The following is a 19,150-nucleotide window of genomic DNA, read 5'->3' as shown; positions in this document are numbered from 1 at the left end:
TTTTATTCGGATGTGTGTTAATCCCTTTCAAACTTTTTTGAATTATTTGAAAATGTCCCAATCTGAGGGAACGGATAATCAAAACAAAAGACGTTCAACAACGAATCACCTGTTTATCTGACTGTAGAGCTCAAAGTTGAAAAAGAGACCTACGTCATGCAAATTGTGGCTTTGGAGCAGGCCACTTTGCTATTTTTTCTATCAAACAGCCTCATTATCATGAATAAAACAAGAATCACTATCCACAATTAATGAGAAAACTGCCCGTGGCAAAATGGAAACACATATTTGGTGCTTCCCCCCCCCCCACACACTAAGTGAGCTTTAGGAAACAAGACAGTTTAGCATATACCATAGCTATGGGGCCGTTAGTCGGCGATGCACAGAGATGTGAATATGCACATTATAAATGTATGATTCTTTGCAGAACCAGGGGCTGCAAGGTTTATTTCTAGAGAGAGATCCCTGGAAGTGAAACTCGTACCTTAAAATAACCGGTCATCATCACAAGTCATTTGTACTAAAGCTTAACCTCACAAAATCTTTCCCTTGCAGATCTTTTCCAGTCGTCGAAATGACGACTCTCACTTATTACCTGCAAATGACTTAAACGGGGGAAGGGAAGAGAGACTGGAAGTCCAACACGGGAAATGAACTGAGAGAAACCAGAAGCCATTAAAGTGAAGTACCCCCGATGAAAGTTAATTTGTGCAGGCGAGAAATAAAGGAATCAAGAAAACAAATAGTAACTATGAAAAAAAAAAAATGAAAAGTAACATAAGCCCATTTGTCGCGCCACCCCAGAAGGGAAACTCCCCCGGTTTTCTCACCTTGACATTTAAACGGATCACCAATGATGGAGGTGTGCAACTACAATGATGGAGCACTGATGAGAGATGGGTGGTAAAAAACACAGGGCAGTGACAAGGGGCGGTGATGGAGGGCATTGAGGTGGGGGTAGTAGTTGGGTACAACATAGCGTGCTAGGGCAAGCCGTGTAGCATCTTGAGCTAAACCAGCAAACTCCCCCCTCCCCCCCACCCTCTCTTATTAGCCTTGCTAGCGTCCTCTTGTCTCTTCCCATCGCCCCTGGGGCACCCCTAGGATGAGCACGAATGAGACACTCGCAAACGCGTGCACACACATAAACACACACACACACACACGCACACATACGCACGCAAACGCACGCAAACGCACACTTATAGCATACTTGTCTGACTCCACCTTATAATGAGGATCCCGAGATACCCGACATCCCCTCGGCCAATCAGGAGCTACGAGCGGTCCCAGGGGTCGGGGTCATCCCGTGGTTACACCGCGGTCACTGGCTAGTTATGAAGACGAACGGCGCACATATGTGGGCATTATTGGACGTCCGTTGGTCGGAATCAATGGGCTAACTGCTCGAATGAATAGACTGGTGTTTAAGATGACAGACGACGTCTGCCGTTCCCCCTCTCTTACCCAGGATACGGAGGGGGTACGATATGGCTGGGGGGGTGGGGGCATGGAGATTACGGTAAACAACGTGGAGCCCCACTGACCTGCTGACCTCCTTTTTTTTAACGAGGAAATACACGGAAATGACAGCACTGACCTCGGCGTGACACGAGGAGAACTCGAGTACAGGAGTGAAAACGAAAAAAATAAACGGCGACTGCGACGGACATAAGCGACGGATGATGGCAGCGTAAAGATCAACAATGCAGCACGCTAAGCCCCCTCCCCAAGAACCACAAAGGACCAAAAGAGACAGGCATTCCCCAACCACGTGCCTAATCATCCATCTGTTTATTCCCGCGACATGCGACCCCCGGTCGGGGTGACGGGCCGCGGCATATTGGAAGTAAGGAGCCGGGGTCATCCAGAGGTAAAGCCAGTGGGGGCTGCTGAACACAGCTCTCTCTTCAGACATAACGGAGAGGAAGAGAGAGAGTGGTGGTGGGTGTGGTAGAGGACACAGACTTGGGTCAGGCTGGGGACTTCTGTCATAGAGCGAGAGAGCAAGACAGAGAGAGAGAGAGCGAGAGAGAGAGAGAGAGATACAGAGAGCGAAAGCGAGAGCGAGAGAGAGAGAGAGAGAGAGAGAGAGAGAGAGAGAGAGAGAGAGAGAGAGAGAGAGAGAGAGAGAGAGAACAAGAGAGCGAGAGAGGATTTGAGCCAGCATGAAGCGCTGAGGGACTCGACCGAGGGATAAAGGGGAATGAGAGAATAGAAACAAGAAGAAGGGTAGACGTGAACTGACAGTGATGAGGACACAGAGGGGTAGCGGGGGTGGAGAGGGACTGCCTCACGGACCAGAGGGGTCAAAATTTGTCCTCAGTGTCTCTCCGTCTTTGTATTTCTCCTCATATTTCTTCCTCATTACGCCTCTTCTCATTCCTTCCAGTGTCGTTGCTATCTGAGGGTCGTTTGTGTCGCTACGTGGGGGCTGAAAGACGGCCGTAATAACGGCAGTAGGACTTATTCAATTAAAAAGTCTCATCCGTCTCTGTCTGCCCTGACAACCCCCCCCCCCCCCCCCCCACACACACACACAGCCCCATTCCCCTATGTTCCCAGAGGCCTGTGAAGGAGGCAGGGGGGTTCAGCGAGCAGTCTGGGCCTGGTGTGACGTGACCCGGTCAACTGGCTGGAGGTGCAGCTCCACTGGCTGCGTTTGTTCACAGCCTTTTGGGGACGGAGTCTAGGAAATTCCATTCCCTTCGCTTTGAATGTGCCTTAAATCACATCAAGCGCCAAATAATGGTTTGTTTTGATTATCAAGGGGAAAGGGAAGAGGACGGGGTAGAAATAAACAGGAAGTTTCCACAACGGTACGCACGCACCGCATGTTTGCTGGTGTGTCTGGATGATTGGTTGATTGCTGAGTTAAAGCGATTTCCTTCCTAGGATCCTAGAATATCTCCATCAAGAAACCTCCTCCTACGACACCTTTCTTTGCTTTCTTTCAAAGGCGTCCGATATTATGGCTCTGTGAAAGCCAAGATGACCAGCAGCCAGGTGCCAGGAGGTGCATTCGGTCCGTAATCTGGGCATTGGGTCAATCAAAGTGCTGACGGTGGGCCAGACTCCTGCCAAGATTTAGAGGGCAAACGGTGACCCTGCCTTTTACTGGACATTGCAATGTACCACTTGGCAACGGGGAGGCCGTCTGTCCGGAGATATTAGCTGCCGCTGCAAAGGAATGGAGCAATCCTATTGGGACACGGAGAATGGCATAGGTGTTGGGGGGGGTATTTTATCACTTATCCTGTTTTCAGGAGGGGGTACGTGATTGAGGTTGGCATAGAGACCAGAGCCATAGGCCAGACTACATATTGGGGGACTCTCCGAGGTCCCACTGCTTGGAAACAATAGAGAAAGGTCGTTGGGAGTTGTCCACTTAAACTCCCCGGCTCTCTATTTTCTTTCTCAAAACCCACCGTCAAACAAAATGAAATGAACGGGACGCAGCGCGAGGGAACGGGGTGGCGGCGGCGGCATGAGAACATAAAGAAAGAGCAGGACTAACCAACGAGCCAATTTCACGAGGAGAGATCAAGCGGGGAGAAACAAAGCGAGGGTCTGTGAAGTGAGTGGCTCTAACTTAATCTGCAGAGCAGCCGGGGACCGCCCCATCAATCACTGTCTGCTTGCCGGGCAGGCCCGCCCCGCGCGGGGAGAGAGGCGAAGCGCCGGCGAGTGAGCCAAAGGCCCACGGAGGACAAACAGGGAGAAGGCAAGGGGCTAACGAAGCTTTTCTGCCCACCTAGAGAGACACTTAGGAACCACAAACAAACCTCTCTTTAGACAAAGTCCCTGCAGGGCGGGGCATGAATCTTTCAATGAAGAGCCCTTATTGCTGCCGGATCCCAGACCCCCCACCCCCCATGTGGAGCCCTAGGCATTGGGGGGCTTTAGGACAACAAACTGGCAGCGTAGAGGACCAGGGCCATATCAATCAACCTCATGAGGTCCTTTCAGGACTATAGCCCATGGTATAAAACATGGCTGACAAGCTTGGACACGCTGCATTTAAGACCCCCCCCGGAGAGGGACAATGGGCTCTTATCAATTCTAAATATTAAGAAAGACCCCTCTTTCTTCTCTCTGTTCTGCTCCGTGTTGGGTCGCGGTGAACTGAGACACTTGGGAGGCCCGTTTCAGAACTAATCCATCCCTGACTGCCTGGCCGCCACCCACAGCTTCCTAATAAAACGTGCTCCTCATTCATGTGCTGCAGTCTGAACTGTAAATTAAGACACTCTTTTACTGTTGTCACACATCCTTCGCATTTATAGCTGGGGTGGAGGGGGGGGGGGGGGGGGACCAAAGGCATGAAAGAAAACCTGCAGCTCATTATGTAATATGAGGCTGACAAAGAAAAATGAGGGAAAAAAAAGAGAGCGATTAAAACCGATGGTTCTCCCTGCCAACTGTCCTTTGGAACAGCAACACGTAATTGAATTACAGCTCCGACGTTTGGTGCTTTTTCATCTGCGCTGGAGGAAAAGTGAAGTATGAATTTTCTTACAGTCAATAGATGTGTTTCCAGATAGAGAGACGAGATTACCCAATGTTGTCCTCTAATCATGAGCCTCTGCATACTGCTCCCCTCTTGCCTACCATCTGCTTCGGATAAAAAAATAAAGTCTGTGACAGACGTCTCTAAACTGTGTGGGCTGTGACTTTATTTCACCAGGAACTTCCAGAGTGGGAATATTGAATTGGTTTCGGAGGCTGCGCGTTGGCTCAAGGAAAAGCGAAACACACCACTCAATGTCTGCCAGCAGCAGATTAGTGACACAGAATCCCCGGCATGAGTGGCTAACATCAACATTAAGATGAAAACGAAACATCCAAAGCAATCCAAAATGTGAGCCGTGTACGGTGGCGGTTTGTGCTGCGGGAGGAGGGCTCAAATATCCTTTCATTCCCTGCGACTCAATTTCTTTATCTTGCCTTCCCATCATGGTTCCTCTTCCTCCTCAACCTCCTCCTCCTCTTTCTTCTCTCCACTCTCCTCCTCCTCCAACTCCTCTACAGCGATGTTGAGCTGCCTCCTGCTGTGAGCTACCGAGAGGACGATGGTCTGTGTGTGTGTGTGTGCGTGTGTGTGTGTGTGTGTGTGTGTGTGTGTGTGCGTACATGTGTGTGTGTGGGGCATGTGCAGGGCGCACTTTGTTGCGCATGAATCAAAGTGACGACAGAGCGACGGGGAGCCCGGCAGATGCCGCCTCGGACGGAAAGCTTTTCAATCAGCCTGCCCTTCCGCACGCCGGCCAAGGTGAAGGCTTCACCCACGGAGGTAAAAACTAAAATGAAAACGAATGATAGCCCGACCTCCCCTGTAGATACACACACGCAAGCACACATACGACACACTCCTATAACCTGCTCATTAGCTGTAGAGCACCATTGATGTCGGGGCGAAAGTGTGCGAGTGCACAGGTGAGAGAGAGTGAGATAGACAGAGAGAGGGTGTGAAGGTCAACAGGTTTTTTGATACATCTCTGGCTCTCATCGGGGCCGTGTTGTACTTTTACCCCCGTGGCTCATTACCACGTCGAGCATTACGATAAGTGACCATCTAGCCTCCGGAGACGTGTAATACCGCCAGCCCCTGGCTCTCCTCCTCTGGGCCCCTCGCTATTTACTGCCCGTCGAATGGGTCACCTGTCCTGGTGAATCAGGGGGGAAGCTGTGCGTGGAGGCCCCCCGACTGACACAGATTCCAGCGATCCCCGAGCCCTCATCATCGCCTTAGTCTGAGCATGCTCGGCAGGTTGTTGAAGTACAAACGGGTAAACTCAGAGTAGATTGTTCTTGGGGAAAGTGGGTTTTTGCGATTGTATTTTCTCGGAGGTGCAGTGTTTCAGGGTAATTCGAAGTATAATTTGATTTTACATTGTTATGCACCATTGGAGACTATTGCTTCTAAAAATAACAGGTGCATCATTTCAGGAGCCATTGTCAAACCCTGTGTTTAAAAAGCAACCGTCTCTCTCCCCACGGACTCTTAATCTTGCAGTGGCTGCGATTTTCAGCGCGCCTTTGATCCTGTCACGGCATGCATGTTGTCCTCTAACACTCACTTTGAAAAGAAGTGCACATGGACATTGTGAAACAGTGTTTGCTGTCTCCAACGAGCCATGTTGGGTTAAAGCCTCTTCCTTTCACCCCCACACCCAGAAAGGTCACGGTCCATTTCCTCATCTTACGAGCCTCCTCAGTAAGATTCATGGGGACCGAGAAATATATCGCCTGTTGCATTCCTGCCGTATTTATGGTTACTCCATGACAATAGCTGTCGCAGGACCATTCTCCCTATGACTCCCTGTTGTCCTGTAGAAGGGCGAGGGGAGAGCAATGAAGCAGTGAAAGAGAGTGCTTTAGAGCTTATATCAGAGGGGGATGTTGTGGCACGTCGCTGCCCAGCTGTGCAGCCCTCCGCTGGCGGCCCCTCTTCCCTTTGCCCCGCGGTGGATCAGCGGCTTGTTATTCAGGGCAACTGAGAGGGATAAATTAGTGGGAATTAGTGAAAGTGACCAAGCAGTAGCCGCTGTGAAACTTTTATCCCTTAACCCCCTTCTGTGTTTGTTTGTATTTTTGGGGGATTTCATCCCTTCTAACTTCCCAGCAACAGGTGGCTCTCATTGTAAATCCCGACGACCATCTGACTCTACGGTCTTAGCGGGATTCCCCACTACAAAAGAGCTGTGTGTTGAAGAGAGCGTGCTGGGAGTGGAGACCCCAGGCAGGGCTATTCTCAGGCCCGGGCCCCTCTCCTCTCTCCCACCCCAAACCCGGTCAGTCCTCTGTGGCGTCCCAGGCTGGGCAGGAATGCATGGCCGGCAGGATGTCTATTGTCTGGAGGCACGGAGGAGAATGTTTGCCTTCCCAGCAGGTCAGGCTGCTCTTCTGGGGAGCTGCCCAGCAGGAGATGGTGGGCGGGCGGGTAGGGGTGGAGGTGGAGGTGGAGGTGGAGGTAGTGGTGGGACTGGGACTGGGACTGGGAGGGCGGGAGCCATTTGACGATGAAATGGTGTAAAGTTTTAGGAGCAGTGAGCAGCGGACCGAAACGTTGCGCTGCGCCTTTCACCACAATGGGCCGCTTGAGAAGGAATTCCGCAAATATCTACACCCCCATCCCTCCCCCCTCCTCCTCCTCCTCCTCCCCCACCGTCAAGCACCACCCAGCCCAACAGTCCTCCCGACGCCCACCCTCGCCTACTCAGGACTGCACGGACCGTCACACTGGAATTCTATGTTCTCGGGGTCCGACAAATGGCCTGACGGGCCTGGGAAGAAGTGGGGTGGGGTGGGGGGAGGGGGGTGGCTGGGCAGAGCGAGACAGAGCACCCCGCGTGGCGCAATGCAGTTCACCTTCTTTCTTCCTCTTCACAATTTTTTTGCCTCCTTCTCTTTTGTTTCTTTGAACGAGAGAGGGAGAGAGAAAAAAAAAGGCTTGTAAAAAAACAAAGAAGCAGCCTTGGACGGCTGGCTCCGAGAAGCTCCGGTGTGCGAAGGAAGTTACTATTATTTTATGTTCTCTGCAGTCAGCAAGTCCTGAGCCATCAATGATTCATGGTGTTGTCAGGAATACATCATATCAGTGGAGAGTCAGCAGCAGGGTAGGCACATGGAGAAAACTGCCTGCAGCAAACTGTATAGACAGAGGATTCTGTGGCCCCATTATCCTTCCACCAGGGTGGTTTCCAGGATTAAAAAAATAACTTCATCAGACGTCTAAAAAAAAAACAGCTCTGCCAAAAGCGAGATCGATAAGCCTTAATGCCGACTTGAGAGACGAAAAAATGTAGTCACTCAGGTCTGTTGAGCCCTCCTGATAGATCCAATTTATACATATATATTTTTTACTTTGCATTTAGATGGCAGTGCTGCCACAGCTAGTCACGTCTGGGAGCCCTTATCAGACTGGGGGGAGATCGAGCAAACAGAGAGAGGAAAGTAAAAGTAGCGAAAACACACACTCAACCCCACACACACACACACACACACACACACACACACACACACAACCATACAGAAAGTTTATTTGCTTTGTTTAGTTTTTTTCCACTTTGGCTTAGCTGCTTATGGCAGGGATTTTCAAAAAACGAAAATTGACTTCAAATATTTGCCTTCACGCAGTCTGCGCTTGTGTCTCAAACTTCATTAGCTGTGCAGGAAGAGGCGGCAGAGGAGTGCGCCCTCCCTGCCACCTCTTCCCCACATCTCCTCTCCTCCTCCTCCTCCTGTTGCTCCACCTCCACCGCTCAAACAAACAAAAAAACTCCATGAATGTCTAAAGCCGAGCGTGAAAAGGTAAACACGTTCCGCATTCAGGAACCGCAAGGACTCACTTAGCTGCCCTTATCTCTGCTGCTGATGTGGAGCGTTTCCAACCCCCCCCCCCCCCCGCCCGCCCGCCCCGACCCAGCCAGCCCTTCCTCAGGATACACCCCCTTGCACCTTCCCCAAACAAAACCTGTCGGGTCGCCCGGCCGCACACGAGCAACCGACCGGGCCACTGGTCCTGGCCAGCGCCAGGGTGCGTCCATGTTTTTTCCCATTTTCTTTTTAGGAGTGCTGCTTTGAGTGCTTCTTGTTTGGTTTGCTGATAGCAGCCATGTTGGGGCGCATGTGGAGCATGTGCGTTCCATTTGCCCGCTAATTAGATTGCAAGGCGGTGCACTGAAGCACGCATTGTAGTCCCCCCCAGTCAACCCCCCTCACACATCCCCCCCCCCACCCCTTCTTCCTTCTATCCTAGACCCCCCCCCCTCCCTCCTCCTCCTACCCTACATTTTGCCCACTCTGCCAGTACATCAGATAAGGAAGCCATGCTGATGCTCTTGGGGTTTCCATTATGTAAGGGATGTTTTGGTGAGTGGATCAGAAGCTGGTAATCTGCCGATGGATCCCCCCCAACTCTCGGATCCCACCCGATCCCACTACTGTCTGCAGAAATAAACACATCCAGGGAAAATATCCGGTTTCCCTCTGCCGGAACTAACCCAGTGACTCCATAAAACGCCTCTCACTCTCGCTGGCTTTTAAAAGGCTCATACCTCATTCATACATCGCCACTCGTCTGATTCATGGCGGCTTTTGAAAAAAAGGGGGAAGGAAAGACGGCTTCTGTTCCTGGAACCCCAAAACCGTACCCGCACAAGGACACGCGCGGGAAAAAAGGGGAGCAGAGCGAAAACGCAGGGAAACCCACTCCATTAAAACATTAAAAATGAATCTGTACTTCAGGGGGCGGAGGAGTGGCGGGGGTTCAAATGGAATAAAAAAAGGTTCGCCCTGAGGAGTACGGCGACCCTCGTTTTCCAGCTCAACGTGGCCGTTATGAATGGCACTCAACGAGGCCTCAAAGGTGTCTGTCCACATTACTTATTGGTGTTTTCCTGTGGCGGCCGGTGTGGTTTATAACCCCCCGGAGACCAAGCACGCTGGTAGTGGCACCGGCCCAAGCAAAATAACCAACCATGTTTGCTTAAGGGTAGAGGAGACGGAGAGAGAGAGAGGGACTGGCTGGGCGAGAGACATACAGAAGCATAGAGGTTGAGAGGTTGAGCGAGGGGAGAGAGAGGGAGGGAGGCTGTGGGGTAGGGGGAGTTTGGCTTGGAGAAAGTGACAGGCTTACACAAACAGACACACACATACATCGAGAAAATATCCAATGGGAACAGCCGACAGCGTGCCAGACCCCATTTGTCAAATCAGTTTGCTACTAAAGAAGAAAAAGGTGGAACTAATTTGTTGGCCCGCTGATGGGAAAAAGAGTAGGGCTACCCGTAAATTTAATTAGTTTGATTTGATAATTTTCAACACACAAAAGTTGTATTTCTGCCTACGGTAAATCGGATTAACAGAAAGGTTAGGTTACGCTCCCCATTTCAGTTTTTTTCCTCTCTCTCTCTCCCTCTCCCCTCTCTCCCCCTCCCCTCTCCCCTCACTCTCTCTCTCTCGATCCCTCCCTCTGTGTCTCTCCCTCTCTCCGTTCCTCTCTTTTTCTGATCCTAGACAGCTTAATAGTTCCCCTGATGCTGAAACAGGATCTGGGCAAAGTGTCCAGTAGGATCCACCCTCAAAACAGACCGCGGCATTCATCTCAGACAGGTTTATTGAAAAACTTCAGGATTAATACAAAGACCCTGAAAACGTATACAGGGACATATGCCTATGTGTGGGTGCGTGTGTGAGTATGGGTGCATGTGTGAGTGTGAGTGTGAGTGTGAGTGTGTGCGTTGGTGTGTGTGTGTGGGGGGGGTTACAGTAACAGGAGCCAAACACTGTACTCTTCCCGGCCCTGCAGCATAAACAAACAGCTGAGATAGAGCAGGTCTGAGATACAGGCACAAAGACACACACACACACACACACACACACACACACACACACACACACACACACACACACACACACACACACACACACACACACACACACACACACACACAGAGGCAATCAGAGCAAGGCAGTCTGCCCAGGCATGGCTCACCTCGGGGCACCACACTGACACAGGCTCATCACATTACTGTCTGGCTTTGGTTTCACCGGCTTAACCTATCTATCTGACAACAACAGACTCAACGCTTTGCCATTGTTGGGTGCGGTTGCTCACGGCTTACAAGAGCAACACGGCCTGTGACTGACTCAAATGACCGGCGTGGAGGTGAAATGTTTCACCTTCGGCCCCAAAGAGGAGCCCCCCCACGATTAAGGATCAACAAACACATGGGAGCCAAAATAAATAGTCTCCGTGGTGGTTTCATTCTACACTACAACAAACGCAAAGACAATCCAAACCCCATTGGTCCGGGTAAGGACATTCCTTTTGCCGTGCGCAGTGCGAGAGCAGATGACATCGCAGCAATAATTTCACCGCCACTAGATGGCGCACTTTCATGTTTCATACGACGCAATGTGGCAATGAGACGAGAGGGGTGGGGGGGGTTGTCAACTCACTTGCACTCCCGGTCCTCCAGATCAAAATGTGGATTGAAGTTGATTAGGATCCGCTGGTGAGGCCCAGGCGCCGTTATCACCCACACACATTTATGTGAGGGAGAGTATGACGCCGGGTAGCCAGGCGAGGTGAGGTAGTTTGCCTTTGTGATTCTGATGTTGTCTCCACATTTATCTGCAGTATAGACAGTGAAAAAACACCTTTAGGGAAACAATGGTTGCAACATAAACCGAGGCTACTCGTTCTGAACACACACATTCCAGGTAAATAAACGTGCGCGATGCGTTTTCCCGACCAATAAATTAATTAACATAGACGTTGAATAAATAAATAAATATGCAGCCTATGTTTCTTAATGAGGAATCGAATTTGAGATATAGGCTAAAGTCTATGCCTACTATTGGACAGAATTAAGAGGATTAGCTTTTATAGGCTAATGGAAAATGTTAAAGAGTTGAATTTGAGCGTTTATAGGCTGATTGTGATTGGAAATGGTGTTTTGAAATGTAATAAAAAAAAATGAATCATGATAAAAAATTGTATAGCTTATTGCATGTATTCAGCATATATCGTGTTTTCCTAAATCTGAACTCCAGAATTAGCCAGTATCACGAAACGAATTTTGATCTGATCTTTATTTGAATTCGGAGTTGGTTCGGTTATTTTATTTTGTCTAGGCCTACTTATTTGTTAGATTTTTTAAACGATGCTTAGCTTTTTCATATCGGCCTGCAGTTTGCTTCGCCACACACAGCGTAGGTCTACCCTAACTTATTCAACAGTCAGGGTTCATAGTATTATTGAATAGCTTCCTTACTGACAGAGTTGTTTCATGAGGTGTTACCAATGAGGCATCAACATTTCTACCGCATTAGCAATACAGGCCTACTTCCTTATTCTATCTTAACGAAACACAACGAAAATCAACACATTATAGGCTAACGGAATGCGGATTAAACAAATCCTTATTGGACCTTAAAACGGTACGAATTTCGAAACTATTTCGACAAAGAGGTTACAATTGGTGTTTAATTTAAGTGGTCAAAATCCGAAGAAGAGCTTCTAAAAAGTAATCGATAAGACGTTAGGCGGGAAAACATTTTTTTAATGAGCAGACGGGGACTTGGGAGCGCGTGAACGCTTTTATAGGATGGACCAATGGGCCAGCAGGAATTAGTTTGGTGGGGACATGGCGTTACAGGTGGCTGGAGCAGCCTTGATGTATATGAGCCTGCACTTGAAACTTCGTTTGGTGCTGCTGCCCTCTTACAATAGACAGTTTTGTTTGGGAATGGGTCACCAGTCCCTAGTTACATTTATCTTAATTCGCGCCTGGTTTTGGCTGAAGACAAAAAAACATACATCTGCTTCGCATGCTTCAGAAAGATCAACGTTGCTATAAATGAGGTGATAAATGAGTTAGGCCTTTTTTGTTATTGAACAGGCTACTTCTACATATTTTAAAGTACAAAAGGAAACGAAACTAACAGGAAAGATAAAAAAAAAATCGGTGCATCGAACATTTTGAGATGTGATAAAAAACACATAAAAACACAATTGTGTAGGCTAATATCCCTAAACATTACATCACCAACAACCAGAGTCATACATTGACACGATTTAAATAACAAATGGATAGGGTCTTACCGTTTTTGAAAGCCCTGACAGCCAAGACGAATCCCAATAGAAGGATAAAGTCTAATCCACAATACATCCTTGTTGAGTCACAAAAAAAGATATAAAAAATACTGGAAAAAACATGCAACAGCAACAAAAAGAAAAACGTGAATGAAACTCCTCAGAGGTGTCGGGCAGTGTTCTTCAGTCTCGGTAAAGTCAGCGTCATGAGGCGGAAATCACCGCACGCAAAAGAAAACAGAAGTGTCTTGAACCAGGGTGGGAACTGCTGTGAGTGACTCTCAGGTCGCTGCTCGCATCCTGTCATCAGCTACTGCTTCCCCTCGCTGCCAACCCCCGTGTCTCTGGCCGATGCTTTTAGTGTTGCCATATCCTCCCTGGAGAAGACGACCCCAACTCTAGAAAATAAAGAAACCAAACAACCCCAATCCGTCCGTCGCCTACTCCAGAAAGGCGGTCGATGATCCACGACGAGTTAATCCGTGGATCTGCCGGGCGGAGAGAAAGACAGACATTGACAAGTGAGCGGCGGTGTGGTGGGTATGCTGCCTATATAGCGTTCAGGCTCAGAGACGCGCACTGTGCGTCTCATATGCTTCACACGAGGCACAAGTTCGGAGCATTAGCATCTGGAGGGATGGCATTGCCCTAACAAGGCTTTAAAGGCAGGGATTTTACCCCCCACCCCTCCCCTTCCCCCCTCCCTCCCGAATCGCAACCACTTTTCTTCTATAGGCCCACCGTTGCTGGATGGGCTCCCTGTCGCTGGAGTCTTGGCAGGGACCGCTACCGCTGATTGGCCAACCTATGCGTGGAGCCCTCTCGTGTCTTTATAAACGCACCGGCCTGACTGGGGTGCACACCGCCGAAGACCCTTCGAGCCTCCCTCACGCTCTCCCCCTCTCTGCCTTTATCACCATACACCCGCAGGAACATGTAGGTCGGCTGTGAGACCTAACAGAGCAAGCCTAGTAAAGTCAACTGTTTTAGAGCTAGACTCGTTTTATTTTGTTTTAACCGCTGTTTTATATGTTACTTATATTTCCCTGTTGGCGCATATTTGCGCTATAGACCACCATCCAGGGGAAACGGTGTGCCTACTCGTTTGTATTGAGCACTTATTTGATTTAATAGGGGAGCTCCAACACACATTTTTGTTCCATAAACAATGGACTAAATATAGGACTGCCTTTCACCAATCATCGGCCGGCCAGATTGGTCGATTGTTTAAAGCTTGAATACAAAAAGAAAACGGCCGATCATAAAAATGTCAGCCTGGAAATTAGGTGAAATCGATCAAGCCCCCATGATAGCGGTGGTCTTTTTCCTGACTGCCCGTGTAGTCATGCCGCAGAAGGGGCTACGATCCTGCCCTTAAAACGCACTTCAATGTGTGACCTGTGATATTTCAGTACAAAATCCCAACCTCTTAAAAAACACAAACAATTGAACACTGGGTTTCAACCAGCACGTATCCTTCACATACGACCTCAAATTAATTTGGCAATGCTTACCGAAATCTAACCAAAGCCACCATAGTGTGTTGTATAAAAAAAAAACATAACCTAGATTCTAAACATAGTGTCACTTTTTTTATCCTTACCGATGCGCACGGGTCAAGAAACTGCGATCACCTGCGTGTTGAGGACTCCCAGACCTCTCGGGTTGTACTCGGCAACCCTCAGCCCTCTCTCACTCTCTCTCCCCTGCGTGGAGGGAGCGCGTTCCTATATCCGTGTTCTTTGGGTACAACCACAAGCGGTCCTCCGGAGCGACTAATAGCAGCACACAGGTATGTCCTTCTCGGTGTTTGAACCGTCTTCACCTCGGTGCTAAAAACTGCACCATACGGTCCCGAGTCCCAACAAAAGGCGCACTGCCGATGCCACCGAAAAACTCGCTCCTCTCCGCGTTACAGCTCCGCTGCGCTGTCTCTCCAGTCCTCACTCTCGCTCTCTCTCTCTCTCTCTCTCTCTCTCTCTCTCTCTCTCGTTCTTTTAATCAACGTGATATCCGCCGATATCCCCGCTTATCAACACTTTGAGCATGGATCGGGAGGAGAAGAACAGTCACTTCCAAAGGTTGACCGGGGAAAAAAATAAATAAACGATAGGCTAGAGATAGTCACCAACTAGAAGTCCTCGTCAAAAAAGAAACAGCCACGAGATAGCAGCCCACTAGTCCTCGTCAATGTGTTTGTATGTGTAAGTTTATCCCCTCTGTATGCTCGGCGCGTCACCGCTCTGTGCTGCTACTGCTGCTGATGGAAATGCAGGCTGAGAGGCTCCGGCAGCGCTGACTCGATCAGCCACACGCCCCTTCCGAAAGGGGTTGCCTCTCTCTGCTGTCGAGATGCAGATTCTGTGCTGCTCCCCTGCATTCTTCTCAGACGAGGAAGCTACAGCCTTTAATGAACCGTTAAAACGGTTATACAAATCGATAGGGTTATACATAAGGGGAAATCATCATGGGTCCCCCGATTCATAGCCAGTACCAGTACGACTGATGAATGTGATGTTCCCCATTTTTTATTCATATGTGGGCAGTTTGTATACATTGTTTGGTTTTGTGAACGTTGCATCTACGAATACATAAATAGACACGGAGTTCATAGCCTACTTAATTCCACTAGTTCTTTCATTGTTTTGTTTTTTATTAAAACTTATTGGTTTAAGCTTAACCCACTTGAGACAACTCCAAATTATTTATTTTTACACACAAGAGTATCAAGCGAATAATTATCTACAGCATAGTCTTTACGAGTATTCATTAAATCTGTTTCAACTTTTGATAGAATTATACATCAAACGGCAGCCCTTGCTTTTTCTGAGAACGACGGCATGTCTTGGAGACCCTCAGTCGAGACTACAGGCCAGAGGGAGCATAGTAAATGGAATTCAGAGGTTTAACGTGCCGGAGACGTTAATGGCTTTCCTGACTCTAATGACCGCATATCAATATGTAACGTAAGCTAATATTTCTTTCTGCGTGCTTGCCAGTGACCGCGATAACATTTTAAAAGAAGGACCTACTGCTGTTCACGTTGTGTCCTGTAGGGGGCGCGTGGGCCAATAAGTAACCCCAAGATGGACTCTGTATCGACTTCAGGCTCCACCGTCCAGATGTCTCCGGCATAAACCTTTGTTTTACAGGCATAGACAGACAGTCTGCCTGTCAGTGTGTCAATCACCTGACAGAATGTTCTCAAACTGTAATTCATAAAGGAATGACATTATCATAACTTTTCCACATTATCATAGCAGGTAACCCTTCTCTGAATAACAGCGCCAGACTGTTGCAGTGGATTACGGGAAACCTAGAGGATGACTGGTCAGGCAGTGGTCCAGCATGACGCAGAGTTTCGTTCTTGGAGTGTGGAGGAAAAGCAGAAGGAAAAACACAAAGCAGGAATGAGAAAAATAAACAAAGAAGATGGAGTGGCTTTATTACCATTCTGTTTCAAGTCATTCTCTGTGTTGCTGATAAGGCACGCGCGCGCAGGCTATCCTGCGTTGCAGTGGGGACTAGGCATTTCTATCAAAGGCAACCCTGACTAGCCTTGCATGTCTGCCGGATAACACAGGAACAATGGCTGGGAGCCATTTCACAAGGGCGCAGACCTGCCGTCCACCGTATCTTAATGAGAGGTGGGGATTGTGCAGGAACAAAGAGAGAGCCATTTAAAGGATTTGCTCCCTTTTCGCGAATCCACGATAATCTTTAATATAATACAGGTAGAATAATTGCGCCTTTAAGTGAACATTCTAACGAGCCCCGCGAACGACTGGCTACCATTTTGATTAGCCTCTTCCCGTTTGGTTCCCCGCTCAGGTGAACATTATCAAAGGGCGCGCTGGAGGAGCGCTCCAGAATTAGGAGCGATGTTGTACTGATTTGGAGGACAACCATCATGAAGGGGAAGGAGGGGGGCCGGGGAGGGTCCTCCATCCCAATACCTTTATCTTTGTGGGGTTCTTTTCAAGCACAGCTGCACAATAAAGGGCCCATGCCTGATATATTTTCAGCCTTCGCTGGCCCAAATGACTTGGTGGCGAATGCCAGTCCTCCTATGACATATAAGCCAGTGTGCGGTGTGTCTGTGTGTGTGTGTGTGTGTGTTTCTGTGTGTGTGTGTGTGTGTCTGTGTCTGTGTCTGTGTCTGTGTCTGTGTCTGTGTCTGTGTGTGTGTGTGCGTGTGCGTGTGGCACACTGAGACCAAACCAGACGGCCTGTCATACGGACCATTAGATCCCGAGGATTTATGCGGCGAAAGGCTACGACAAGACGTGGATGCGAATAACAAAAAACCTGAACAGAACCCTTTTTGATATAAAGGACACCATGTCCATCTTGGCCAGCTTCCCTGTGTTACAACACAATATTTTGACAGTCACTGAGCGAGCCTCAGAACGCCATTTTTCCGTGTGAAATTCGATAGCTGCTGACCCGGGCAACAAATACCCTCCAACCAGAGGGAACGTTTAGATGCATCTCGCAGAGTCGCAGCGTTGCAAAGTAGCTGCAAAACCACGCCATGATATAGCGTGTTGCACAGCTGTGGTCCATGTATCAGGCTCCGGTACGGATCCAGTGATGAACCGATTAAACGAATGCTACTGGATCCGTGCAGCCAGGGAAGCAGAGCTCCGGAGCTCGGGTTTCACAGGGTAAAGAGGCTGCTTTAGCCATTCACACCTATGGCGGCTGTTGACAATAATTGGACCAAAGAATTTTCACAGACACACACAGACACACACACACTTGCTGGTACCAGAGCAGACCTTCCAACTCAGCAAATGTGTTGTAATCTGGGGATTTTTCTTTGGAGGAATGTGGGATATACTGTGTGTGTGTGTGTGTGTGTGTGTGTGTGTGTGTGTGTGTGTGTGTGTGTGTGTGTGTGTGTATACGTTGTGCATTTGTGCCTGTATATATTTTTATGCATATAAGTATGTATCATACTTGTATACATATAAGTATGTATTTACACACACGCATCCATAAGTATATATTTTACATACATGCATACATGCACGCAGACAGCGCCATGCCACTGTATCGGAGTAGTTGGCGAGGATCCAGACGACAGGCTTGCCATCGGGAAGGGGTGGAGGTGGAGTGGTGGATTAATCGCTGCACAAAGACGCCTCTTCCTCTCCGCCCAGGGACTTCTGTGGTCTGAGGTGAAACTGAGTGTGAAGGGAATTAGCACGGGAGGGATGGAAAGACAAAAGGCACTCGCCAACTTCAGAGTGGTTATGGTAATGGCGCTCGCGAGAGAAAGAGACATAGAGAGACAGAGAGAGAGAGATGGAGAGTGAGACGGAGAGAGAGAGAGAGAAGGAGAGCAAGACGGAGCGGGAGACAGGGAGAGACGGAGAGAGAGAGACAGACGGAGAGAGAGAGACAGAGACGAAGAGAGTGAGTCGGAGACACAGAGAGAGACGGCGCTGCACTGTGTTTAAAATTACTATTATTATTATTATGAGTGTTGTTATTGTTATTCCGTTTTGTCTTTCCAGGGGGACGCTACCACTTCTCAAGCAGAGACAGAGGGGGTACATGTGACACAGGTAAAGAGGAGGGGGAAAGAGGAGCAGAGAGTGGAAAAGAATAAAACAAAACCCCACGAAAAAAGGAAGATAAGAAAAACACCTTGAGTCGAAGGAGAAACATTTACAGTGACATTTAGTGAAGCGTAGAGGATGTATGAATAAATATGCATAATGCTGCCGGGAAGTACTGAAAGTTTCTCAGGGGTGGAGGAGCGCATGGTAGTGATGCCTCTTGAATTAATGATGAGGTAGCACACCGTCTGTCTGTCTAAGTGTGTGTGTGTGTGTGTGTGTGTGCGTGCGTGCAAGCATTTGTGTGTGATATCATCCCACTGCAAATATGTGTGTCTCTATTTGTATGTGTGTGTGAGTCTGCGTCCCCTCCCACCCATCTTCGGCTCGCTCGCGATGCACCCCAATTTCACATCACCACACATCTCCGTCGCCCAATCATCCCCAGGAGCCGCTGTGACTAGCAATTGTCTCTTACGCTTAATTACGTTTTGTGTGTTTGTGCATGCTTGTGCGTGTGTGCGTGTACATGTGCGCACGTGTGTACGTGCATGTGTACATGTGCATATGTGTGTGTGTGCGTGCGTGCGCGGTTGGGCGAGCATAAGCCCCTCTCGTTAGTTCCAACTCCAATTTTTGGGGTGTCTCTTTCAGTGAGAGGCGGGGGTGAGCTTGTTTTGATTGTTTATTTATATATCTCTCCCAGAAACGTGAGACGATGCAGCGATATGGTGAATATTGCTTTGTTTCATGCAGCATGCCGGTAATCAAACGCTGAAGCACCAGCCCCGGAGGCCAGTGAAGGACAGGAAAGTGTGTGTGCGTGTGCGTGTGCGCGCGTGTGTGTGGTGTACAGGGGGGTTAGGGTAAGGGTGTGTGTGTGTGTGTGTGTCTGTGTGCCTGCCTGCGTGTGTGTGTGTGGGCAGGAAGGGGGTGATAGAGCAAGAAGGGAATTGTCAGGGAGGAACTGCTATGTAGG

At 48.9% G+C, this 19,150-nt stretch overlaps 1 protein-coding gene across 1 annotated transcript in view; it reads right to left on the bottom strand.

Moving 5' to 3' along the window:
• Window positions 1–14,954, bottom strand: part of nrp1a (neuropilin 1a) — a 53,277-nt gene extending 38,323 nt beyond the window's left edge. Inside the window, 3 exon segments of the mRNA XM_060045767.1 lie at window positions 10,966–11,140; window positions 12,614–13,092; window positions 14,208–14,954. Coding sequence (XP_059901750.1) covers window positions 10,966–11,140; window positions 12,614–12,680 — 242 coding nt within the window. The 5' untranslated portion in view covers window positions 12,681–13,092; window positions 14,208–14,954.
• Between the last annotated feature and the right edge of the window lie 4,196 nt (window positions 14,955–19,150).

The sequence above is a fragment of the Gadus macrocephalus genome, chromosome 23, assembly GCF_031168955.1.
Source record: "Gadus macrocephalus chromosome 23, ASM3116895v1".
Taxonomy (NCBI): domain Eukaryota; kingdom Metazoa; phylum Chordata; class Actinopteri; order Gadiformes; family Gadidae; genus Gadus; species Gadus macrocephalus.
The sequence above is the reverse complement of the archived record's forward strand: the minus strand, read 5'-3'. Positions and strand labels throughout refer to the sequence as shown.